Raw genomic sequence first — 26,776 nt, forward strand, 5'->3', positions numbered from 1 at the left:
TCATCACCTTCTGCACCCTCAATGTGAGTGGCCCCCTATCCCTACCCTTGCCATGTGGCACATGCTCTCACCGTCGTTTGATGCATGCCTCAATCGCTCCCCTCCCCCCCCATCGTTCATCCACCCCACTCAACACAGGCATAGCCCATAAAGCATGCTCCCAGTGTATTTACCTGTTTGTCTGGAGGACCATAGAGTAGCGCGTACTGGGGGAGGTCCCCATCCACAAGTTTCTCCAACTCCTCCGCAGTGAAGGCAGGGGCCCTTTCCCCAGCCGCATGAGCCATTGTCTCTACCAGACCGAGGTCACAGCAACACTTGCAGTGTAGGTCCTCTCCTGTCGAAGATCAGGTATCGAGTGATTAAGCAGATAGAAAATGGCGGTCACGTCCGCTGCGGTGCGTACCACGACCGCCGGCACACATCGTCATTGGCTCCTGAGACCCATAGGGTTCAATGTTAACCAATGCTGCATTGCGCCGCGGTCTGCGACCGCCTACCGCCACGGTGTGCAACGCCAGCGCATTTACCTCACATCCCATTGTCGCACTTTACAGGTCAGGCAGCCGCCCTTTCAGGGGCCCACATGGCTTACTTTTTACTGCGTCATACATACCTAGGCCTTGCATCAACACTCATACAAGCCATTCTATGCATTGAGAATCGTGTTCTGTGCAAGCTGTGGTTATGCACCTGTGGGTTGATTGACTCTGTGCTCGCTGTTGTCCTTCATAGGCACCGTCCACTGGGACATGCGAGGAGATGGAGGCATCCTCCGGTGTACAGACCACTGGTGGACCTGTCGACAATGGAGGAGAGACATGTCATACTGACATACAGGCTTGACCGTGCCACTATTCAGGAACTGTGTGCCCAGCTGGAGCCAGACCTGATGTCAGCTATCCGCCAACCCACAGGGATCCCCCCTCAAGTGCAGGTGCTGTCAGTGCTCCATTTCCTAGCAAGTGGGTCATTTCAGACCACAGTGGCCATATCATCAGGGATGTCCCAGCCTATGTTTTCCAAGGTGTTGTCCAGAGTGTTGTCTGCCCTGCTGAAACACATGCGGAGCTACATCGTTTTCCCTGAGGTGGGGGACTTGCCTACAGTGAAGGGTGATTTCTATGCACTTGGACATATCCCCAACATCATAGGTGCCATTGATGGGACCCATGTGGCTTTGGTCCCCCCCCACAGGAGTGAACAAGTGTACAGAAACAGGAAGAGTTATCATTCTATGAATGTGCAGATGGTGTGTTTGGCAGACCAGTACATCTCCCATGTTAATGCCAAGTTCCCTGGCTCAGTGCATGACGCGTACATCATGCGGAATAGCAGCATCCCTTACGTGATGGGTCAACCCCAGAGGCACCGTGTGTGGCTAATTGGTGACTCTGGTTACCCCAACCTGTCATGGCTACTGACCCCAGTGAGGAATCCCAGGACAAGGGCAGAGGAACGCTACAATGAGGGCCATGGGCGAACTAGGAGGGTGATCGAGCGGACCTTCGGCCTCCTGAAGGCCAGGTTCCGCTGCCTCCATATGACAGGTGGATCCCTATTCTACTCACCAAAGAAGGTGTGCCAGATCATCGTGGCCTGCTGTATGCTTCACAACCTGGCTTTGCGACGACAGGTGCCTTTTCTGCAGGAGGATGGTCCAAATGGTGGTGTTGTAGCAGCTGTGGAGTCTGTGGAGAGTGAAGACGAGGAAGGCGAAGAAGACGACATAGACAACAGGAACACAATAATACAGCAATATTTCCAATGACACACAGGTAAGATTACACACCGGCATACTACATGTACTTTAACACTACTACCTCTCTACTGTCTGTCCTTTTCACCCAATGTATGGTAACTGAGTTGTGACTTTCCCTTCCGATTTCAGAGACGTGGGCCCCACTGTGTGACATCTGCTTTGTTTCCCCATGGACTACAGCTGTGTGACATTGGTATGTTGGCATCACAATGTGAATAAGCATTTTGGCACGGTAATGTCTAATACATATGTTCAATATCACAGCCAGACTCCTGATTGTTTTGTGCAATAACTGTGTTTATTACAGTGCTCTATATTGGTGGGTGGGTGCAAATTGGTGAGGGGTGATGGTGGAGGAATGTCCATGGCAGAGTCCAGACTATTAGTATCACAGGTGCATTGTCCAAATGTCTGTGGAAAGTGGAGCATGGGCAGTTTAAGGATGGACAGGGTGACAATGTGGGACAGTGGGATGACAATCAGGGAGGTATCCTTTCCTGGTGGGGGTCTTGGCATCTTACTCTGTCTTCTTCCTGGATCTCATGGACCGCTTGCGGGGTGGTTCTCCTTCTGCAGGGGGTGGGGTGCTGGTGGCCTGTGGCGGGGCCGCCTGTCCACTAGCGCCGGCAGAGGTGGTAGGCAGTTCTTGGTCCATGCTAGTGTCAGGGGCCCTTTGTGGTGCAACAGTGTCCCGCAATGTGCTGACTACCAGATTCAGAACCCCAACGATGGTGCCCAGGGTGGAACTGATGGATCGTAGTTCCTCCCTGAACCCCAAATACTGGTCCTCCTGCAGGCGCTGGGTCTCCTGAAACCTGGCCAGTACCGTCGCCATCGTCTCCTGGGAATGATGGTACGCTCCCATGATGGAGGTGAGGGCCTCGTGGAGAGTGGGTTCCCTGGGCCTGTCCCCCCCCTGTCGCACAGCAGCCCTCCCAGTTCCCCTGTTTCCCTGGGCCTCTGTCCCCTGGACCGTGTGCCCACTACCACTGCCCCCAGGTCCCTGTTGTTGTTGGGGTGGTGGGTTAACCTGGGTGCCCTGTAGTGGTGGACACACCGCTGCTTGACGTGTCCTGGGGACAGAGGTATGGGCCCGCTGGGTGGGTGCTGTGCTGGTGTTCACAGAGGGGGGAAGGTCTGCTGTGGCCTGTGGCTATCTGAGGGGAACCGACTGTCCCGAGGTCCCCGATGGGCCGGGCTGGTCATCTAGATCCAGGTCGACAGAGCTGCTGTCATCACTGTGGGCCTCTTCTGGGGGTGGAGTGGACATTTGTGGACCCTCCTGCGCGGTGACGTGGCGTTCGGGTCCTGCAGGGGTATAAAACCATGATTATTGCATCTGTGTGTGCCATGGTGTGCAATGGGTGGGTGCCCGTGTACCCCTGTGCTTGCATTCCTGTGTGGGGGCTTTTGTGACGGTGGTTTGGGGGGGGGGGGGATGGGTATGTGCAGTGGGCATGCTTTGGTGATGGGTGTCCATGCTTTGTGGTCGCATGCAGGGCTTGGTGTTGGGATGGGTGAGTTGTGATGGTGAGACATTTGCAAGGAGTAGGAGTGATGGGGGTGAGGGTATGAGTTGGCATGCTGGTGGGGTGGGGGGGATGAAGTAGTGAAGATGAGACTTACCAGAGTCCATTCCTCCAGATACTCCTGCGAGGCCCTCAGGATGCAGGATCGCCAAGACCTGCTCCTCCCATGTTGTAAAATCTGGGGGAGGAGGTGCGGGTCCGCCGCCAGTCCGCTGAACCGCGATGTTGTGCCTGGATACCGTTGAACGCACCTTCCCCCGTAGGTCGTTCCACCGCTTCCTGATGTCATCCCTATTTCTTGGGTGCTGTCCCACAGCGTTGACCCTGTCGACTATTCTGCTCCATAGCTCCATCTTCCTGGCAATGGACATCTGCTGCACCTGTGTTCCGAAGAGCTGTGGCTCTACCCGTACAATTTCCTCCACCATGACCCTGAGTTCATCCTCAGAAAACCTGGGGTGTCTTTGCGGTGCCATGGGGTGGTGTGGGTGATGTGTGGGGTGGATTGTGTGGTGCTAAGTGTGGTGATGTGTATTGGTGTGTTGTGTGAAGTGCGTGGTAATATTGCTGGGTGATGGTAATATGCGCGTCTGGGTGCTCGGTTCTCTATTTCTCTGTGCGTGGTCCCGATTCTCTAGGAGTGGAGGTTTGTGGGTGATGTAGGTGTGTGTTTTATAATGTATTGGGTGTGTGGGAGTGGTGTTTGTATGTGTATCAGGTGTGTGTATTTTGAATTGTCCAATGTGGCTGTGTTTTGTAAGTGTGTGTGCATTTTGAATGCGGCGGTGTGTACCGCCAATGGAATACCGCGGTTGAAAGACCGCCGCGTGGATTCGTGTGTCGTGATAGTGTGGGCGTATTTCTGTTGGCGTGACGGTGTCGGTTTGGTTATCGCCAGTTTCTCGCTGGCCTTTGGTGTGGCGGACTTTTGTGGGTGCCTGTATTTTGGCGGTTTGCGTGTTGTGGGTCTGAATGACGTGGCGGTTTACCGCGGCGGTATGTTAGCGGTCTTCTGACAGCGGTATGCGCCTTTTACCGCCAAGGTTGGAATGACCCCCGTAGTTTTGTATTTGATAATTTTGATGTGTCCACGAAGAGTTTTGGGGCATTTCCTATTGAAGGCACGAGGCCTACCCACATTAGTGAGGTACAATTTTTATTGGGAGATGTGCAGGAATGCTGGGTAGAAAGACGTTTGTGGCTCCCCACAGATTCCAGAACTTTGCAGCACCGAAATGTGAGGAAAAGGTGTTGTTTTGCCAAATTTCGAGGTTTGCAAAGGATTCTGGGAAACAGAACCTGGAGAGAGCGCTACAAGTTACCCCATCCTGGGTTCCCCTAGGTGTCTAGTTTTCAGAAATGTCCAGGTTTGCTAGGTTTTCCTAGGTGCTCGATGAGGTAGAGGCCAAAATCCACAGCTAGGCACTTTGGAAAAAACTGGTCGGTTTGATGTGTCCATGTTGTGTTTTGGGGCATTTCCTGTCGCGGGCACTAGGTCAACCCACACAAGTGAGGTACCATTTTCATAGGGAGACTTGGGGGAATGCTGGGTGAAGGAAATTTGTGGCTCCTCTCAGATTGCAGAACGTTCTATCACCGAAATGTGAGGAAAAAGTTTTGTTTTTGCCAAATTTTGAGGTCTGCAAAGGATTCTGGGAAACAGAACCTGGTGAGAGTGCTACAAGTTACCCTATCCTGGGTCCTTCTATGTGTCTAGTTTTCAGAAATGGCCAGGTTTCGTAGGTTTTCTTAGGTGCCGGATGAGGTAGAGGCCAAAATCTACAGCTAGGCACTTTGCAAAAAACAGGTCATTTTTCTTGGGAAATGTGATGTGTCCACGTTGTGTTTTGGGACATTTCCAGTCGCAGACACTAGGCCGACCCACACAAGTGAGGTACCATTTTTATAGGGAGACATGGGGAATGCTGGGTGGAAGGAAATTTGTGGCTCCTCTCAGATTGCAGAACTTTCTATCACCGAAATGTGAGGAAAAAGTGTTTTTTGACACATTTTGAGATTTGCAAAGGATTCTGGGTAACAGAACCTGGTGAGAGCCCCACAAGTCACCCCATCCTGGATTTCCCTAGGTGTCTATATTTAAAAAATACACAGTTCTGGTAGGTTTCCCTAGGTGCAGGCTGAGCTAGAGGCCCAAAAAAACAGCTAGGCATTTTCCAAAAAACACGTCAGATTTCAATGTAAAAATGTGATGTGTCCATGTTGCGTTTCCTGTTGTTAGCGTTAGGCCTACCCACGCAATTAAGGTACAATTTTTATCGGGAGACTTGTGGGAACACAGAATAGAAGAACAAATGTTATTGCCCCTTGTCTTTCTCTACATTTTTACCTTCCAAATGTAAGACAGTGTGTAAAAAAGACGTATATTTGAGAAATGCCTTGTAATTCACATGCTAGTATGGCGACCCCGGAATGCAGAGATGTGCAAATAACCACTGCTTCTCAACACCTTATCTTGTGCCGATTTTGTAAATACAAAAGTTTCCTTGATACCAATTTTTCCCTCTTTAAATTTCACCAAATGATTTGCTGTATACCCGGTATACAATGAAAACCCACTGCAGGCTGCAGCTCCTATATTGACTCAGGGCACCTAGGGTTCTTGATGAACCTACAAGCCCTATATATCCCGGCAACCAGAAGAGTCCAGCAGACGTAACAGTATATTGCTTTTGAAAATTGATATTGCAGGAAAGAGTTACAAAGTAAAACGTGGAGAAAAATGGCTGTTTGTTTCACCTCAATTTCAATATTTGTTTATTTCTGCTGTTATTTTCTGTAGGAAAACCTTGTAGGGTATACACAAATGACCCCTTGCTGAATTCAGAATTTTGTCTTCTTGTCATAACTGTTTAGCTGTCAGTGATCCAGCATTGGTTTCATACCCATTTCTGTCACTAACTGGAAGGAAGCTATAAGCATAAAAAATAGTAAAAATGGGGTATGTCCCAGTAAAATGCCAAAATTGTTGGGAAAAAAGTGGTTTTCTAATTCAAGTCTGCCTGTTCCTGAAAGCTGAAAAGTTGATGATTTTAGCACCACAAACCCTTTGTTGATGCCATTTTCAGGGAAAAAACACAATCCTTCTTCTGCAGTCCTTTTTTCCCCATTTTTGTGCCTATAACGATTTGTTTGCTGTATTGTAGCTAATTTCTTGGTCTCCTCCAGGAGAACCCACAAACTCTGGGTACCCCTAGAATCCCTAGGATCTTGAAAAAGAAGGATGTAAATGTGGCTTGGGTAGCTTATGTGGACAAAAAATTGTTATGAGGGCTTATGCTTGAACTGCACCAAATAGCCAAAAAACAGGCCTGGCACCGGAGGGGGAAAAGGCCTGGCAGCGAAGGGGTTAAAGGAAAACAGGATGCATTTAAAAATAAAAAATTATATGTTTCATTTTTATTTTTTAAGAGTAGGCAGTGGTCCAGTAAGTGGGACCACTGCCTGCTCTTTAAAAATATTTGTTTGAACATTCTCAAAGGGGAACAGGTACTAAGGGCGCCACTTCACATTTGGAAATGGGTTACCATCAACTTTGAATAGGTGGTAAAGTCCAAATGTTTTGCAATCAAAACATGGTTGCAAAACATTAGTACATACCACTATGATTTGATTTGGTATTTGGAAGGAATGCCATAAACAAGCCCTTCCAAATACTGAATTGTTATTAGGTTGCAAACCCAAACTGCGATTCGGTGAATCGCAAGTTGGGTGTGAGACATTAGAAAAAGCTTTTTTGTGTTCACAATGTCCAGTTCTGCTAATTGGGCCATTTGCAACTGCAAATAGCCTTCGTACCTCGAACCCTTAGTTTCTAAAAATGCCTTTCAGAATTGACACTTTTGGCAGAAATTTCTAATACCTCTAAATCAGGCCCTTAAATTTAAATTAAAACCTCATCCTGCTTCCTTTTTGATGTCTTAATCATTCTTGAGAGTCTCGGTCATCACAGAGGCAGGTAACTCGTTGTCCCTTCCAAAGAAGATAATACACAGGCTTGTCCCTATAAGAGTCAGCACCATCACAAAACATGTTCAGGCTAGACACAGGTCAGAGTCCCTTCTTCAACATGTTAATCTGTCTATTACTTAGAAAGACTGTTTGGCACTATACCATTGTTCCATAAGTGATCCTGGGCATTATGTAAAATACATAGTGTGATGTTAAGTTTAGAGGGATACTGCTGGGCTAGGCCTCCAGAAATAGACCATCAGGTGGAAAAGGACCATGAGTGAAGCAGCAGATTCACCAACTGGAGACCATTGTCTGCTGTGTTTTTGAGCACTGTGGCCCTGTGTTCCTGTTCTCCAGGGTCAGGAATTCTGTTTCAAATGGAAAAGCAATAAAATACATCACTTGGCAAGAGAGAGCATGTGATGGAGACAGTGTCAGGGAACCCTAACTGCGTCAGGGTTTGGCAGATGTGACACACTCTTCCTCCTTACTGGCAGAAGTGTTTTTCCTTTTTTTGAGATTTTCATTCATGCCTGCTGAAAAAGGAGGACATATGCGCTTTTCTACCCTAGATTAGTCTTCATCCTATGGTCTTTTGCTGGTCAAGACTCAACTATCTATCACAGGGCTGGGCCTTCTAACCCTGCGTCTACATACTTCTTGTGGGGGAGGAGGATGTTTAGCCAGGATCTGGGTTATCTCCTTCAGGATTTTCCTTCAGCTCCTCTTCTTCCAAAGATACTAATATAGATTAAAGGCGAGAAAGTGTAGATACTTCTGGTAGCTCCATTTGGGCTTGCTCACCCTGTTAGCCATTATTGCAAAGGATATACTACCTTCACTGCAGCTTTCCCTGTGTCCATCTCTGCTATTGTGTCTGACGCTACCTCAAGCACCTCTTCACTATCTTTAAGCTGGCTGTTCTGGGGATAAGGCAGTTTGCATTCAACAAACATAGAGGCAAACGACTCAAACATATTTTGCTTGACATTGACAGTATATTTAAATAGATACATGAATGTAATTGTTACTTTTTGGTGCTCAAGCTTGTTCTGGACGGTTCCCTCAAGGGACTGCTTCCATTCTCAAGGTTCAATGGGCTGACATTGAGGCACTCAAGAAGGTCATCTGGCAACTCTGAATGCCTGATGTGCCATTTTGGTCTGTCCAATGTGCCTATTCCTTTCACACCAGCCAGCCCCTGTTGGTTACCTTTGGCGTGGTGGAGAAAGGTAAAAAGTCTTCCATCTATACCTTGGTCGGTGGGCCAAATTAGCCACCTCACAAGTGTATAAGGTCCTTCTTAAGGGATCATGTTCAGGTCCACCGAGGTGTATGTCTCATCATGGGAACAAGGCAAGAGGGTTGTCATTTGCTGATATCTGCAGTGTGGCCTCGTGAGCTACCCTCACTCATTCACCCATTGCTACAAAAATAATATTTGTCTTCCAACCTTTTTCTAGCCATCCAGTGGTTTGGTATTAACAGGCCATTTTTGTGTACAAGAGGCTATTTATGGGAAGTGAAGGGGAACAGCTACAGTATATCGACAGAAAAAAATACTATTTCCAAATATCAGGGAAAAAAAAGATACAAGGACATTGTGTACATAAGGGTCAATAGCATAACCTTTCTTACAGATCCAGTAAACATAAGTGCAGAAAAAAACTCAGACTTCGAAAAGTTGGATCAAAAATGTAATGTACTGGAAAAATAGAATGTAGAAATTGTACAAAGTTGTGACTAGTTTAAATCGATAAATGTTGTGCTTTCCAGGTCAGAGGTAAGTGTACTAGGAGTAGAAGCAAGGAGATGTTCTGCCAAAGTAGAGAGAAGGATTTATAGTGAGTTGGGTAAGGGGGAGGGGGGACTAGTAAGGGTTGTTTAGGATTCAAGGAGGACTAGAGTTAAGGGGCAGTAAGGCTAGCGATACATAGTAATAAGGGGTGTTTAGGTCTCAGTGATGAGTTGTGCAGAGGGGAATTAAGGAGTTTTTAGGGTTCACTTAAGGGTAGTATGGGGATTCTAGGGTGAAGCGATACGTAGAGTTAATGGACACTATGTGGATTTTAGGGTTCAGGGATGAGAATTGTTGAGGGGTAGTAAGGAGATTGAAGAATTTCACAGATTACTGTATTAGGCCAGGGTTTGGTTATGTACCTGAAGAAACACAATAATCCTTAGGAGAAATTGTATTTTGCTTTGCCAATTGTTATTTTATATACATCTGTACTTTTCTGACTGTATGTCGGATGGTTGCGTTGTTGAAAGCTTATGTTCAATACAATGGGCGTGAGTTGGTTATTTTGACAAGCCGGTGATAAAGGCTAAATGACTGATTGTAAATAATGAAAAGTTATGATAACAGCAGGAGGTCTGACTTTGATTGTGAACATCAATAGGCATTTATGGGTAGATTGCATTACCCTGCATTAAAGCCTACAGATAGGTACTTTGTTACATGGAATCTCACAGAATACTGTAGTGGATAAGTATTTTGGTGCTGGTTACCACCTCTGACAAACCATGTGTACATAAGAATTTATACTGTCAGAGTCCTAGTCAGACCCTCTTAGGAGACGTAACATGTTGGTTCTAAATGTGGCGGCCATGCTTGAACTTTAAAACAATGATAGACTATTAACAACACCTTGCAAGATAGACACCCCCTGCTATGTTTAGTATTGTTAATGCAAACATATGCCCGCTGCATGTAGAGGGTAGCATATTTTCTACCTGTATTCTTTTAAGTTTTTTTCCATACGTTGTTGAGTGTGTGTGTTTTTTTATTGTGGTTTTGTCAGAGGAATTAATGGAAGAATGAGTTAGTGGATTGATGAACGGATGTCTGCATTAAAAGATAAGTGACAGAATACATTTGATGACTTATTGAGGCATTTGAAGATGGCCACAACACAAATAAACCAGGACTTTTTCCTGCAGCTATTCCATCCCTCACGGCCATCAGGACAAAGGAGTTCCGTGCTGCTTCAGGCAGCGTGTTCCTGTGCCACCAACAACTCCCACTCTCTGAACTGTCTATGATAAAGGAATACACTAAATTTACCATCATCTAAGTGACACTGGGACCACTAACACCTCAGGGTGTTACGACACCCTGTTAAACACACTACAGGCGGTAATAAAAGCCCTTGACTTCCACTTAACGAAGCTCGACATTCAGGTGGACCTTTTCATGTCTAACATCGATACAAAATTGGAACAATTAAACATGCTTATAATAAGTGCACAGTCAAGACACAACAACAGCTACACGTGCTGCTCCTGCTCAACCAGCGTAGACAAATTTAGGGCTCCACCACGGGCTCTAAACACCCTGATGATGGAATTAAAATCCAATGGGTCTCAAGGCTTCCCAGCAGTGCATGGAAATCTAACATGGAGTAAAGATGGATCTCCCTCAGTTACCGGAAACAGCCCAGTGGAAAAAGTAGGAATCCCTGAACAGTCACAGCACAGACTGACGTATAAGGAGGTGGTAGTATATCCATTAGTACATTCATTATCAGATTGTATAAATCTCCGGCCTAGAACATTTCAGTACTGGTGGAAATTGATCAACAGAAAGAAGGTATGTATACAAGTGAGCCTAGTGGCACTGGCCCAGAGCATGGCAAAGAGGATGTGCATAGGAGCGAGATCAATAGGAATGGGCCTGGCTCCTCCCAGATTTTCACAGGACAGGCTCATCAACATGCTAAGACCAGTCTGGAAAGATCTACAGCTCTGCTGGATGGCACCAAACTTCCTGCCAGTGTGGTCTCAAAGACTCTTCACTCACACTTTATATCCTCACTAGTGGCAGATAAAATACAAACAGTTAATTATTCAGTACGGAAAGTTGTCGGTGACTCGGCAACAGAAAACAAAGAGGATTGCAGTACAGTAGTAAAAACATCTAATAACTAGAATATGTCCCCGAAGTCAAAAAGAGCAAGTAAGAGTAAAGAGAGGAAACGCAAACATATGGCTGTCTCTTTGGCGATAGAGCAATCCTCATTGGAGGTGCTACCTATTTTCAACATGAAGATTACAGAGCTGAATAATGGAAAGTCTAAATTCGAAACACCAAGTGAAGATGACAAGTCTCACCCAACTGGGATGAACTTGGCCATCTCTGTACCAGTCCAGCAGGTGATTGGCCATTCATCCTCTACGGGATCAGGCCAAGGGAACGCAGCTCCTGTTGTATCAGCTGCAGCCATTATTACAAATGTGGTTGGTCAAGATGCACAGGGCATCACAAATGCACCTAGCATGATGGAAATAAGCCAAAAAGAAAATAAAAGAGTGCTATTACATCAGAACACCAACCCACTACAAGGCGTGTTTCGGGAACTGCAAGGGGACCCAGAACACAGTCTAGCAGAGTGCAAAATAGAGCACACAATCACACCGCACATGCAGGGTGAGGCAAATCGGACAGATCTAATAATCATTACTATTACCCGGAATACATTAAACAGATCTGGGCATCCTACCAACAAGGATTCTAATAATCATTACTATTCCCAGGAATACATTAAACAGATCTGGGCATCCTACCAACAAGGATTCAAAACTGGAGAAAAATACTTTTATCACCTTGCTCCTTTTTTACCCTGAATTTAAGTCCAAAGTTTCACAGAACATCCTGAAAATTTGAAGTGGTCAGGCATGACCCCAAGGCAGTTGATTACCCTGCTATAAAGTCCATAGAATTCTTACCGCCAAGGGGTTCACAGTACATGGACCCATTCTGGTTACATTTGTGTCTAGTTCACTCGCTCAGATGGTCTCCAGCTTTAAAGACAAGCTCTAGAATTGGAGGATAAAGATCAACTAATTTCATGGGCACATCAGTCCACCATCGTTTATCCCGAAGACAATAGATAAGTTCTACAGTCAAAGTGGTTCCCCAGAATGCATTTCAAGCATGCATGCTGTAAAGCAGGAGAAGCCATACTCCATTTTACTAAAAACTACTGGAGATGAACTGGCTACGTCAAAGAGCTGCCATAGCTAGGTATCACATAAAATTTAGATCTGTGCAAATGTCTTGGGATCAAACATCTCCAATAAAGCACAGGACTGTACTTGGCTGCCTGCAACATTAGGTTCAGGCACCACAACCTGAGTAGAGGTTTCACAGGATCCATAACCCAGATCTAAACAATTTACGGGATCTGAAGACCTTCTTAATATCTCTTCATGGAATGTGGCTGGTCTTCAGCAAAAACAAAACAAAGTTGACTTCTGTGAATAATTACACAAATGTCATATGATTATTTTATTTGGCTAAAACTACCAATCGTTTAGTGGGGTTCACAAAAGTCTTCACTCCACTTGCAAGTCTACAGCCAAAGGGTGGCCTTGCCATGTATTTTAGTACTGATATTCCTTTTGATATTAAGATGGACAAGAACCATGGCTGAGGGTTGTGAAGATAGTCAAATGGACCCAGTCAGGTAGGTTAGCGATCACAAGAAGGTTTCCCGGAACCAATCAGGCTTTCGTTTCGGATACGGGACAATACCAAACCATTTGACGCTTTCATTGTCTATGAAAAAGTATTTTACAACTAAAACCACTTTACATGCGCATTTTCTTGACTTCAAAGCCTCCTTTGACAGTGCGCCCAGAGAGATCCTCTGGCAGAAGATAGCCCACTGGGATCCAGGTAAAACTTAGTGATGGAACAAAGTTACCCAGGAAAATGTACACCTCATACGGTCTGAAGCATGGGTGCGTCTTGGTGCCCCTCCTTTTTTAACTTATTTATTTCAGATCTTTCGAGTAACCTGGATCAAGTGTTTGCACATGCACCCTAACTGGGTAGTAAATTGGACTTGAACCTTTTATATGCTGAGGACTTCTTATTGTTGAGTAAGATGAGAGATGGGCTGCAAAGACTACTGAAAGAACTGGAAGCCTTCATGAACTGGAACAGGTTGATCATAAACTTGAACAAACCAAAGTACTAAAAACTGGGAGGAAGATTGACAAACTGGTTCCTCCTAAGGAACTCCTAAATGTTGAACCTGAATATAAGTATCTAGGGGTTACTGTTGTCTCCAGAGGTGCCTATAAAAAGCATAAGCTTCAGATCAAGGCCAAAGTAGAGTCTCTTACTTTTGCATTTAGTCTTCTCTCAAAGTCATTGAAAAGTGTTACTTATGTCCCTTTGCTAAAAATTCTTAATGCCAAACTGATCCTCACCATCACACAGGGAATTAAATAATGAGAAGGAAGGATTCTGAACTTTCAGATAGGATGAGCACCAATACTTACCAACATACATTTGGTCTGCAAGCATTTGCTCCTCAATCACAAGTGCAACAGGAGTTTGGCCTTGTAAAACAAAGCTTAGCTAGACATGGAGCATTTCGTAAAGCATGTCACTGATTTAAAAATGTTCAGCCAGGATTCCTGGACAATTGAATCTGGCAAGTGCTTGTATGGGTCCCTAGGCATACTGAGATTACGTGACATCCTCCCTCTGAAAGCAGTTGCAAGCTTCGGATCTGCTGGCTGTTCTGTGTACAGGAATTGTATTTAAAAGGATCAAATCAAATCAGGATTTATAAAGCGCAATTACTCACCCGTAAGGGTCTCAAGGCGCTAGGGGTTTTTTCCTCTGAGCTTTAGTCGAAGAGCCAGGTTTTAAGGTTCTTCCTGAATTTGGGTAGCGATGGTGACTGCCTGAGATGCAGGGGCAGGGTGTTCCAGCTATTTGCCGCGAGGTACGCGAAGGATCTCCCACCCGCCAAAGTCTTCTGTATGCAGGGTACGGTGGCTAGTGCTTGTTGAGTGGAGCAGAGAGGTCTGGTGCGGGAGTAGAAGGTGATGGGGTAGTTGAGGTGGACGGGTCCTAGGTCATGGAGGGCCTTGTAAGTGTGGACAAGGAGCTTTTTAAGTTAATTTCCTTCTTGATAGGGAGCCAGTGTAGGTCTCTTAGGTGATTGGAGATATGTTTGTGGCAGGGAATGTCCAGGATGAGTCTGGTGAAGGCGTTTCGGTTGTGCTGTAATTTCATGAGGTTCTTCTGGGTGGTACCGGCTTAAAGGGCATTGCCATAGTCGAGTCTGCAGGTAACCAGGTCATGGGTTACAATTTTGCGGCAGTCTTCCGTTTGTAGATCTTCCGGAGAAGTCGAAGCAGGAGGATGTGACCGAGTTGACTTGGCGGGTCATGGTGAGCGATGAGTCCAGGATTACATCAAGGTTGCATGCATGGGTTGTTGCTTGGGGGGACAAGGGGTTGGGATGGAGGGACAGGGGGTTACGCCGAGGGTCGATGGCCACCAGGAGTCATACCAAGCTGATGTGGATGGACCCAGGATGAGGATCTCGGTCTTGTCAGATTTGAGCTTGAGGCAGCTGTTCTTCATCCAGGTGGCGATGGCTTCCATCCCGTTGTAGAAATTCCTCTTGGCAGTAGTGGGGTTTTCGGTCAGTGAAATATCAGCTGGGTATCATCAGCGTAGGAGAAGTTGTTTGGACCGTGGTCTCTGACAATGGATGTGAGAGGGGCCATGTAGACATTGAAAAGTGTGGGGCTCAGGGCGGAGCCCTATGGAACTCCGCAGCGGATCTCTGTAGGTTCCGACTGAGCCTTGTAAGTGTGGACAATGAGCTTGAAGTTAATTCTCTTCTTGATAGGGAGCCAGTGGAGGTCTCTTAGGTGATTTGGGATATGTTGGCGGCAGGGAATGTCCAGGGTGAGTCTGGCCGAGGTGTTTTGGATGTGGACAATAAAGAAGCAAATAATAAATAAGCAACGTGGCTAAGCATGCAAATTCTTGACAGCTTATAAACAATTATTCCTCCAGTGGACCACAGCCTTATTTGTCTGAATGCTATTCACAGGTTTTAAAAGATACGTTTTTACAATATCGTTTTGGAACTTGCCAACTCTAGACAGGCTGCCACTATGGATCGAGGTGCCAGCAAACTTGGAGTGCAGAGTATGTGGGAAAGCTGAGGAAAAGCTAATATACATTGCATGTGTCTGTCCTAATCGCCTAGTTGAAGGCAGACAGTACCTCAGGAAGCCCCTAATCATGTTAATCAAGTTGGGGATTCGTACCTGTAGGCATGCAGTCATTGAGTGTTTGACACCTCTCAATATACCACTGAGTGTTGGTTTTGTAAAATTCCTGTTGTTTTAAAAATGGATCAAAACTTAATAATGTATTTTTTTAGCACCTGATAACATCCGGATGTCTGGTTAATCAGAAGTGTTGCCTGTTTCATTAGGTCATTTTCCGTGCCTGTCACATCCAATAAAAGGCACGTTATGAATGTTAGACTTGCACCTGGTATGGCGTGTTAAGTTTTACAAGGTTTTATATGGTCAATTTCAGTGCCTGCACCAGCCAAATCATAACTTGCACTCATATAGAATGTTAAGTACTCCACTGCCTGACGTGTACATTGGGTAACGTGACAAACTCAAATATTGGAACGGATGGCAGGAGAGGATTGTGCACGTTTTTCCAAATAGGCATGCTTTGTCTAATATAAATTGTATCGGCATGGGATGCTAAGTAACTTACTCTTTCCAGGCTCGCATTAGAAAACACAGCACTTAAATAATGAGCTGAAGCGTGCGATGCGCACTACTTTTAGGAATATCTCACCCATGGTTTGAGTGTGCACGACACATCGTTGTAGGAAAGTAGCCTCTTTCTAGCTTGGTTACCCCCACTTTTGGCCTGTTTGTCAGTGTGTTTGACTGTGTCTAATGGGATCCTGCTAATCAGGACCCCAGTAGTTATGCTCTCTCCCTTAAATGATGGTTATTGCATACTGGTAACCAAGTATTTCACCCAAAATTGTCAGACTGGTGCCTCCTTATAAGTCCCTAGTTTATGGTATTGAGGTACCCAGGGCACTGGGGTTCCCGGGAATCCCTATAGGCTGCAGCATTTCTTTTGCCACCGATAAGGAGCTCATGCAAAGGCTTCCTCAGGACTGCCATTGCAGCCTGCGTGAAAAGGTGCATGCACCCTTTCACTGCCATTTAAACTGCACCAGGTCACTTATAAGTCACCCCTATAGTAGGCCTTACAGCCCTGAGGGCAGGGTGCAGAGTACCTGTGTGTGAGGGCACTACTGCACTAGCAGAGGTGCCCCCATGACCTTCAGGACCATTTTCCCAGACATGAGTGCGGGGACACCATTTTATGTGTGTACTGGACATAGGTACCTACCTATGTCCAGCTACATAATGGTAACACCGAACAAAGGCATGTTTGGTATCAAACATGTTGGAATCATACCCCAGTGTTTTTACAAGATTGGTTGTATGATTCACGCACTCTGGGGTCTCCTTAGAGGACCCCAAGTATTGCCATTCCAGCCTTCTGAGGTTTTCCAGGCAGCCCCAGTTGCTGTCACCTCTCAGACAGGTTTCTGTCCCCCTGTTGCTTGAGCAGCTCAAACCCAGGAAGGCGGAACAAAGGATTTCCTTTGGGAGAGGGGTGTTACACCCTCTCCCCTTGGAAATAAGTGTTACAGGCTGGGAGGGGGATATTTAGGGTCTCTCTCTTGGGTGGTTTTTCAGATTCGGATTGCAAGACTCCAGCAGCAATCCTCTGCATCCTTTAGTTCACCTTCTCACTGAAGAAACTGCATCTGGACCCTCCATGAATTTTGCAAACTGCAAAAAAGAAGCAAAGAGGACTTCTGCAACATTGTATCTTCAAATCTTTCCAGCAACTGCAACTGTTTCCCAGTTGTGCATCCTCAGAGGACAGCCTGTCTTCAGCCTGCACCAGAAGAACAAAGGAATCTCCCTTGGATTGAAGGAGTCACTCCCCAGCTTCAGCAGGCAACTCTCTGCAACGAAGACCGGCTGCGTGGGTCCCCTCTCCTGACGAGTTGCGTGAATCCTGCATCACGGGTGGTGGACTGAAGTGGTCCTGACATCCAACTGTCCAACTTATAGCTGGCCTCCCCATGCAAGACAGTACCCCCGTGCACTGCGTGTTTTGCAGTTGGCAAGGCTTGTTGGCATCCTTCCACGAAGTTCTTCGTGCACCGTGCATCTCTGGCCCCCAGCACTCCTTCCTGTGATGCAGCTTCCTGCGCGGTTGGGACCCTTTGTTGTAGGGCTGCGTGGGCCTCCTTTTGCACCTTCTTTGTCCCCGTGCTGGCGTACTCCTGTGCGTGCTGCCTGGCCTTCTGAGGGCTCTCTGAGTTGCTGAGAGCCCACTCTGACTCCACCTGTTGGGTGTAGTCCACTGTACCACTCCTGGTCCCAGGCAGCACCATTTTCCACGAACCGCAAGTTTGGGTGTGCCAAGGCTTGTTGGCAGAATACAGTGATGCAAACCAGACTGCAATCATCCATTCGGCATGGGTCATCATCTGCATCAACCAGGAAACCGCATACATTTTCTTGGGTGTAGTATTGACTGTTGTTCTTCATCGGTGGTCCCTCTTTTGTACCTTCATCCCGGTTAGCAGGGGCTCCTGTTCTCCCTGGACTCTTCTGTGCCTCTTGGACTTGGTCCCCTTCTTCCATAGGTCTTCAGGTCCAGGAATCCATTCTTGGTGTCTTGCAGTCTCTTCTGGTTCTTGCATAATCTTCTTTTTCGTGTTCTGGTGTGTTCCAGGAAAGTTACTGTGATTTACTCCTGCCTTCCTGGGCTCTGGGGTGGGTTCTATCACTGACCTTTGGTGTTTTCTAATACTCCCAGCGCCCCTCTACACACTACACTTGCTTAGGTGGGAAACCAACATTCGCATTCCACTTTCTTCCTATATAGTTTGTGTTCCCCCAGGCCCATTTCGAACTATTGTGATTTTCACTAATTGCACTGTTTTCTGTTTTTACAGCTATTTCTGCATACTAGTGTATATAGTTTATGTATAACTTACGCCCTAAGAAAGTACAGTCTCTATGGTATTTTTTTGGCATTTGTGTCACCAAAATAAAGTACCTTTATTTTTGTAACATTGAGTATTTTCTTTCATTTGTGTGTGAGCACTGTGTGACTACAGTGGTATCGGCTTTGCATATCTCCTAGATAAGCCTTGGCTGCTCAGCTACAGTTACCCCTAGAGAGCTTGGCTTCTAAAAACTGCCTACATTTCACTAATAAGGGATAACTGGGCCTGGTATAAGGTGTAAGTACCGTAGGTACCCACTACAAACCAGGCCAGCCTCCTTTAATCGTGGAGGCATTTTTAGGATAAGCACTTCATAGCAGGTAATACGAAATACAGGGTTACTGCTGTATAATTGGTTTTGGCACTTTATATCATGCCTGAATGGAAGACGGGAGAGAAAGAGCATTCTTTAATTATCACACAGAAATTAATCTCAAAACAATTCAATAGATAGTCACCTTGGGCACTAAGGTGGTCCACTGTTGCCCCCACTTCATTCACTTTATTCTCTTTTCATTTGGTCCAAATAAAACGTTTTATTGCTCACAAATAATGTGATAGCCTAGCGAAGCTGTCACCGTTCCTTTATTCTATTTTTTCTATTTTATCTTTTTTTGCCATTATCTAATCTTCTTTCTGATGCCCATTCCTGTCAACTAGTTAAATCCTCTTCAGTTCAGGTAAAGTGCCATATTTGTGGAACCTGTTCTCAGCATGGGTTATGCAGAGGTTATCAACGCAGCCTATATTTAGTCCCTGTCCTAACTCCTGAGTATTTTACATTTTCATTAACGTTTTGCCATGCAAAACTAGTTTGTTTAAAAGTAACCCAATAACACGCCACAAAAATGCAGCTCAACATGTTATAAAGTGCAAACAAACAGATAGAGTCTGCGAGTATGAATGACAATAGTAAATGGACCTATTAGCCATCTAGGATTTCCCGATCTTTTGGGATTTTTGCCTATCTCCAGTCTGTCTAATGTGCAAAGATCCCCAATATAAAAAAAAAACAAGTTAAAAAAAACATTCATAGGTGAAACAAGGAATAGCCATGACCAGATATACTGCGACACTCCAAGGATTCAAAAAAAGTGTACATAGTGGCTCAAGCTTATGATTTGGTATGCTGATTACATAGAGAAGAAAGGGAAGAATCCCGAGCTATTCAATTATCTTTACTATGTCGAGCCAGAGCTTTCTCGTAACTTTCAGAGAGAGGGTGGCCCATGGGACAGTGTGTCCTGGCCTTCTGTCTTGTGCTTCTCTATGCTTGAGATCTGCCTGCACAATCGAATTAGGCTATGCGGCATGTGCAGACAGGGAAATAAAGAAAAGGGTGGGAGAAGGTTGGACCACACTGTAAATAGAAACAAGCATTTGCAATGCAATAGGTCTCGCACATTTCAAACAAGTTAATGGTCATCTTTTGACAACAGCGCCCACGAGCATCAACAAAAAAACATGAGTAGAAACTAAGGAAAGACAACTTAACAAAATAAAATAAAGTTAGCATTAAAAAAAAACTTTGCAATTTTGTTTGTCCTGCTGGGCACGTTTTTGCCAGTCACAAGCCTTCTGTTTGCGGGGCGCTGGAAGTTAGAACACAATAGTACCTCAATTACATCAGAAGCAGCAGATGGGCATTAATTAAGTTGAAATCAATTAGTGTTTGATCCCTGCTCCACACAGAGGAAAGAAAATGATGCCAGACGTGCCTTGACGAACGATAAGGCTGTAAAGAAGAGTGCCACGCAAACCAACAAATAGTGAGCGGCAGGTGGGCTCCAAGCCCTTAACTGTAAACAACAGAGTCTCGCAAGCGAGACGCATGCTGTAGCACATGAACTCACAGGCTCAACCCTAAAACATGGAAAGCGAGGTGCTTGGAGTATCCAGTGCTTTAAAAGGAAATGCTAAAGTTTTGGTACTTCCCATAAAAAGAACCTATTTGCTCCTGAGATGTGCTGCTACTATGCCGTTAAATGTATTTCAGCAGTGCTGAGAAGTGCAGGTACTCTCCATTTCAAACAAAAGAAGTGCTGCTACTCAGAAGCGGATGGTACTCGCCCATCTAAAGCACTGAATACATCTAAAAGAAAACAAATCAAACAAACAGGCGACACAGCAGGTAGATGGGCTGTGGAAGAGAGGCATGGCTCCACATCTTGAGTCACAGTCAGCCCCTCTTTTTCTGTCTTAGATAGCTGTTCTTCTCCACAGCTGTCTATATCTCCAGGATAGAGATATGGAGAAGCCATGGAACTTTTACACAAAGGTCGAGGCTAAGGTAACCACAGAAACATTAGGAGAACAAGCATTGGCAACGCTAATAGGTCAGCTTATGAATGAAAGTGCCTTTGTTCCAAACAAATTGAAGAGGTACTTCTCACACCTCCAAAGGGACAGGGTTAAAGTACATACATATACAAAAATTCCCTTTGGGAATATACTCATTATAAAACCCTTAATGATACTGGTGGCACACAATTAATCTAACTAAAGGTGAAAAAGCATTAACTTATGACCGTGCCCGAATCTTATTACAAATAAAAACCCCTATTAGAACCACAACTTGTTCATTATTTTTTCTTTTTTCTTTCCTTTTTATTTTTATATAAATGTTTCAATAAATACACAACTCTACAATGTATAGTACTTCATATCGTTTTGACATATAATTGAAAATGATTATCTTTTGTATTAAAACAGCATTTATAGCCACAATAAAAACTGTATCGCTCATATACACTCTAACAGCATGTTACATACAATCAAATAGAGTTGAGCCTGGCGGAACAGTTAAAAATCAATACCATGTCAGGTTCAGTTTGGTTGAACTAAATCCCAAAATATAAACAGTCAAAGCAGATACTGCAGAACCAAGGGAACAGTTTTCAGGGAAATTCCTCTCTATGCTTTGTTTCTTAAAGAATGTAGAACTGTTCCCATTCAGACAATAGTGTGATTATTGTTCTGTGCAAACCTCATGCATTGAAGGGTATACTGTGCAGTTATTGTAATAACTACTGAGGGAAAATAGCCATAACAACGTGGCTCGAACCATGCTGTGCATTTACAAAGTGGCCCAAACCACAAATGCGTCATTACAGCACATTCCTTAACCATGCAAGTCCTTACAATGACTTGCCTTAGGGAAATCCTTGTTGGACTGATATTGGACTTTAATTCCAGCACTTTCCCTACTGTGGTGCAGACTGGAGTTGGAATAGTAATGATACTATTCCAAAGTCCAGCGCTTTCCCCAAGGCAAGTCATTGTAATGACTTGAGTGGTAAAGGAATGTGTTGTAGAAACGCATTTGTGGTTCAGGACACGTTGTTAAGGCAGGCATGGTAAATGCCTGCGCTGTTCCGACATACAACCATTACTGAGTTCAGCATGCACATTTGTATGCCGACACTCATGCCATAATTTAGTTATTCAATGGCATACCCTCCAAGCCTTATTTCCTGATAAGCCTCTCAACGTATTCCCATTATTAAGCACAAACATTCACTATGTATGTATCTTTGTGATAAAAGTGAACAATACTAACAGAAAGATAAGGAGATAACATTAGTTAATGATCAAAATGCTAGCGAGGTCCATAAAGCTTTCCTGGATGGTAAAAGGGGTTATTGTGAGCTTAGCTATTGTGGAAGGAATTGAAGTAAGTTCCGTTTAGTAGCTGTCACCACAGAGAACTCTCTTCCACTCATTGCTGGATGGAGAAACTTGGAGACTTGGAACAGAATTCTCCTTTAGATCTTAAACAGCAGTTAGCTTTATTTCAAGTAAAGCAGTAGAACAAATTGGCTGGTTGGAGGTCAGAGATACCTTTGTGTTTTAGGAAGAAAGATTTAAACAAAACTCTTTCTTTTGCAGGTAGTCAGTGCAAATAAGCAAAGGACGTGGAAAAATCATGAGGTCTCTTCAAGCCCAATACTAGTTTGGCAGCGGCACTCTGCACTAATTGCAACTTATCTAGAGCACAGGTAGGCAGATCTTAATTGCGTGCATTATAATAGTCAATAGGTGAAGGAAGACAACATTTATTCATGATTTCAACTGTGTGGCAAAAATAAAATAAATCAATTATACATTTTAAAGTCCGGTGTCTGGAGTTGAAACATGCAAGAGCTGACAACAGGATTTATCTGATCCATTACATGACACTAATTTACTGTTAACGAGTGATTGGCTAATTTGCGCATGTGGAGGTAACATGTCCTTGCTCAGTGAACTTTCTGTACCTAGTATTCCAAGGTAGGCTGCAAACATCAGGGCGATTCCTACAGGAAGGGCGATCACATAGAAGCCAATGGCATGGAATATTGCCCCAATCTTCTGTTTTCCGGTTCCTCGTAAAATCCCACATGATACACACTAAAAAGAAACAATACTAACATTTAGTAGGCTTACAATAATCTCTTTAGTGATTTATATTACTGTATACAACAGGGCACCAACTAAGTTGAGATAACGTCCCCTACAGAAAGCACTGGTTCGGCATTGGCATTATCTGGCCAGTGCTACCTGGAATTGTGTGAGGTGATTCTGAGATAGTACAAAGTTTGAATCTTTATTATGTATGGCTCTCGTGGAGGGCCACTATAATTTATTTAGGTTTCTAAATGTCATACCTCACTGCAACAGTTGATAACAAAACTATTTACCAACTATTGCTATGTCATTAAAGGCCTTCCAGACCAGGCTGGTAGGGCTCTCTGAGAGGCTGCTAGTGTAGCTCCTCTTGTCTGCTTTGAAAGAAAGCAGAAAACACAGCTGCGGGAGGGGCAGGGAGGCTGGTGGGATTGGTCAAGAATGACAGGTAAGTTTTTCTTTTTTTTACTTTTTGGACCTCGATACATAAAAGAGACCATGTTATACATGGTCATCCACTACTCCTCTGCCACTGGGTAGCAGTTTAAAGGCGGGGCAAATGATTTTGGGGGCCATGCATGACATAAAATTATAGATGGGTAAAAAGTGATTTACCGGGATGTTTTTCACTCTGGGTGGCTTCCTGGAACATTATTGGTTGCTAGTGCTACCTTTTTCAGTAAAATGCAGTGGTAATTTCTTCATGTTTTGCTTTGATTCTTGCCTGGTACTTTAGAGCTGGGTAAACAACTAAATTAATAGGAAGAGCCCAACAATCCAAATAATCGGCACACAATTGTGCACCAAATATCATTTAAAAATGACAAAGACTCTTCAATATTCAAAACATGTATATTGTTTGTACATCTGGAATCACATCACTTTGGTACATTAGGTTATATGACTGCATGAGTCTCATTGATTAGATGTAATAATTTGTAAACATGACTTAAAAACATTCACAAACCGGTGCACCTCTTCTGCCCTGATACACGAGAGGCAAGTCATTTGCCATGCGTTCCATACATAAGGCCTATATTGTTACAGATGGAGCAACATAATATCAAAAACACAAAAGGTGATGGGAGGTATGCATGCAAATAGTGCGACCACTAGTAATTACTCAGGGTAGCATTCCAATTTATCTTTTTTTGCACCTTAGGTTAGACCTAGCCATATGCAGATCACCCTTGGTCCTGCTCCAATAGGGACAGTCCATCCTGAACTACCATGCCAGGTTCTCTCCGAACAGGAACACAAGCAACCTAAGACCAGTTTCAGCGTAATTGAGTGTGTTTAGTTGGGTACAGTTTGGTGCCAGTGGCATGGAGAACATGGGACCCTCTTCTGAGCATAACCTTGGACACTTAGATTGAGGAATGCTTGCAGATAGTCTAACAATTGGTAATCACTTGGGATACAATTGCAACCCATAATTTTTTCACCCATTCCACATTACATTAGACCTATTCAAGCACTGATTGCCTGATTCCTGTATGTTACTTCCCAAATTAATGTTATCTCTGTTATTGCCTTGACCCCCAAAATATCAGGACCCCTATAAATGGTAACTCCCCAGTGGAGAATACCAGGAACTTTAATGGGCCATTCATAATGTGGGCCTAAATGGGAACAAGACTTAAGAGCGTTGAAGGAACTGGAGTGGGAGAGTTGTCCATGTGCACAGGATTTAAGTTGATGCATTTAAAGCTACTACATAGATTTTACTATACATAAGGGTGCACATCTTTAAAGATGGCCACGCTATTAGAGACCTTTTTTAAGGGGTTCTGGACAAAGATATATTTTCTGTCTTACCATTTGGGAATGTCCTAACTTTTCAAATATTCTGGAATGGGGTTAGAAGCCTGTTAGATATTGTGCTGGGAATATTGCTGGCCTTAGGAGTAATGCCAAACTTGTTTGAGGCCTTAGGGATTGGAGCATAACAGGATACTTTTGTCAACATGGGTCTAGAAGTTGCACCAAAATGGGGATCCACATTGGCACCCTTGGGGAACGGTGCACTAGCTTGGAATGGAGGCCTAAAAAGTTGCTTATGATAGAAGAGGATGTCTTCACAAGTTCGATAACATTATAGGGCATTTGGAGTGGATATAGAAGTCTTGGTTAGATTCAACGTGATGCAACACTGGGGAATGTTATCTAATGAGCTCCTCCCCTGAAATGGGACTATTGTAACTTGAATATTTATGTTTTTTCTTGTCCGATTATCTTCAACTCCCTTGCCTCTTTTGATGTATTCCTCTTATTGTATTGGCTCCATACTTCCTCTTGGTGGAATTGTTAGAAAAACTTATAACGTAATGGGCATAGGTGAAATATTCACACATACATATTTATTGATGCTGATTTTACTGGAATAAGAAAATAGAATATACATTTTTATGTGTATACTAATTTAAAAATTGACTGTCTATGTGAAAAAGAGGAAATGCCTGGCAGGATATATGGTAGAGAAGAAATGTTCTTTAGCGTATATACCCTGGTGCAAATAATAGGTACATCCGAGGTTATGAAATGGCCATCATAGCATATGGCATGGAAGAAATGCTCTTTAAACTATGATGCAGGGAGCAATTCCTCATCAGGACATACGCATTTAGGAAATACTCATCAGAATATGCTAGAGAGCGAATCTTATCCATTTATATACCAGCAAGTGCCCATCACTGTATGTCTCAAAGAGAACACGTGCTAGGATGAAATATTCTTGCTCACCAGAATATTTACAAGGAAGGAAATTTCCATCAGTTTATACACCAGGAATGGACTTTCTCAGTCGGTGTGCAACTACCCATCAGACTATGTCTCAAGGACGAACCACCTATCAGAATATTCACTAAGAATAACATTTCCAATGGAACATGGAGAAAAGATCTATTGTTTGATATGCCAGGGAGAAAACCACTATCAAAGATACTAGGAAGAAAAGGACGATCAAAATATGTGTTGAAGGGAAGCTCATCACAATATTCACAAGGGGTAATGTATATCTATCAAAATATATCCCAGAAGAAAATACCAATCTGAATTTGTATGATTTATTCAGAGCCAGCATAGCTGGATGCCGGTCACAAGACCAGATCTTACCCTTCTACCCAGTAATGCAAGTCAGGGAACAGAAGGAATTTGCACCTCTGACCAGCCCTACAGTACACAACAGGAAACCCCTACTTCTTGCCAGCAGCAGAGGAAAAGGAAATAGCAGGGAATATCAGAACTTCATTCTGTGCCCTGTTTTGTCAGAATGGAGAGAAATCAATGGTCACTTCACATGCTCTGCATCAGACTTTGACAATCCCCTCTGTAAATGGGAAACGGGTGTGAGCACTTAGGATTCTGGTGAGGCCTCCTGGTTTACCCTGTGTGCCTTCCCGCATCTAAGAACCACGTTCAGCTTTTGCCAGGCAAGGCCAAGATCTTTGTGTTTTTTTGTTAATTGGCAGGCCATTCCTACTTAACTGAATAAGCAGATGTTGCATCAAGGAGGCGTTACAAGCCAACCTGTGTGCTACTCATCAGAAGTAAATCACCTGTATACAACAAGTACGAGAGCTGAAGGCCCCCCAACTTGTGTGGATGGGAACTTACTGTGTTTAACACCGGGGTTAGGTCCGATAAGAAAAACTTGAATAACGTTGGTGCAAGGACAAAATGTTGGTGCAAGGATGCAGCCCTGCTTGAGGCCCTGCGTAGTTTTATTTGGCGTGGATAGGCAAGAGCTGTTCCCGATTTTTACTCGCATCCATGTGTCCTTGTGCAGAAGTTCCAAGGCTCTAAGAAGGCAATCTGCGATGCCGAAATTGTTCAGTTTCCCTCTATCAACTTTGTCGAATGCAGACTTGTAATCGATACACCCTAAGTAGATTGGGAGTCTGTTTACCCTTGCCTGGTCGGAAAATAGGTAGAGTGCCATAAGGTTAGCTGTGGTCCCAGTTTGCTTCATAAACCTGTTTGATTAAGGGGTTAATATTGTTGGCCACAGCTCACAACTGTATCCCCGCCAACAGCATGCTAGCAAAGTAGTTCGCATAATGTTCAATGAGAATTACCAAATGATAGTTTTCTGGGGCTCCTTTGTCTCTGCCCTTATCAACTGGAGCTAGATTCGAGCCACATGCAGAATAGTACCAAAAGTAGAGCCAGGTGACTAGACCAGAAGGTTGGGTCCTCTTTAGAAATGGCTGGTGGTATGCCGCCAGCGC

The 26,776-nt window shown here is 44.4% G+C and overlaps 1 protein-coding gene across 1 annotated transcript in view; it reads right to left on the reverse strand.

Moving 5' to 3' along the window:
- LOC138285878 (multidrug and toxin extrusion protein 1-like) overlaps nucleotides 1-26,776 on the reverse strand; it is a 679,999-nt gene that overhangs the window by 69,164 nt on the left and 584,059 nt on the right. The window contains exon 14 of the mRNA XM_069226370.1: nucleotides 22,418-22,550. Within this exon, the coding sequence (XP_069082471.1) occupies nucleotides 22,418-22,550 (133 nt within the window). The remainder of the gene's footprint in view (nucleotides 1-22,417; nucleotides 22,551-26,776) is intronic.

This window comes from Pleurodeles waltl, chromosome 3_1 (assembly GCF_031143425.1).
Source record: "Pleurodeles waltl isolate 20211129_DDA chromosome 3_1, aPleWal1.hap1.20221129, whole genome shotgun sequence".
Lineage (NCBI taxonomy): Eukaryota > Metazoa > Chordata > Amphibia > Caudata > Salamandridae > Pleurodeles > Pleurodeles waltl.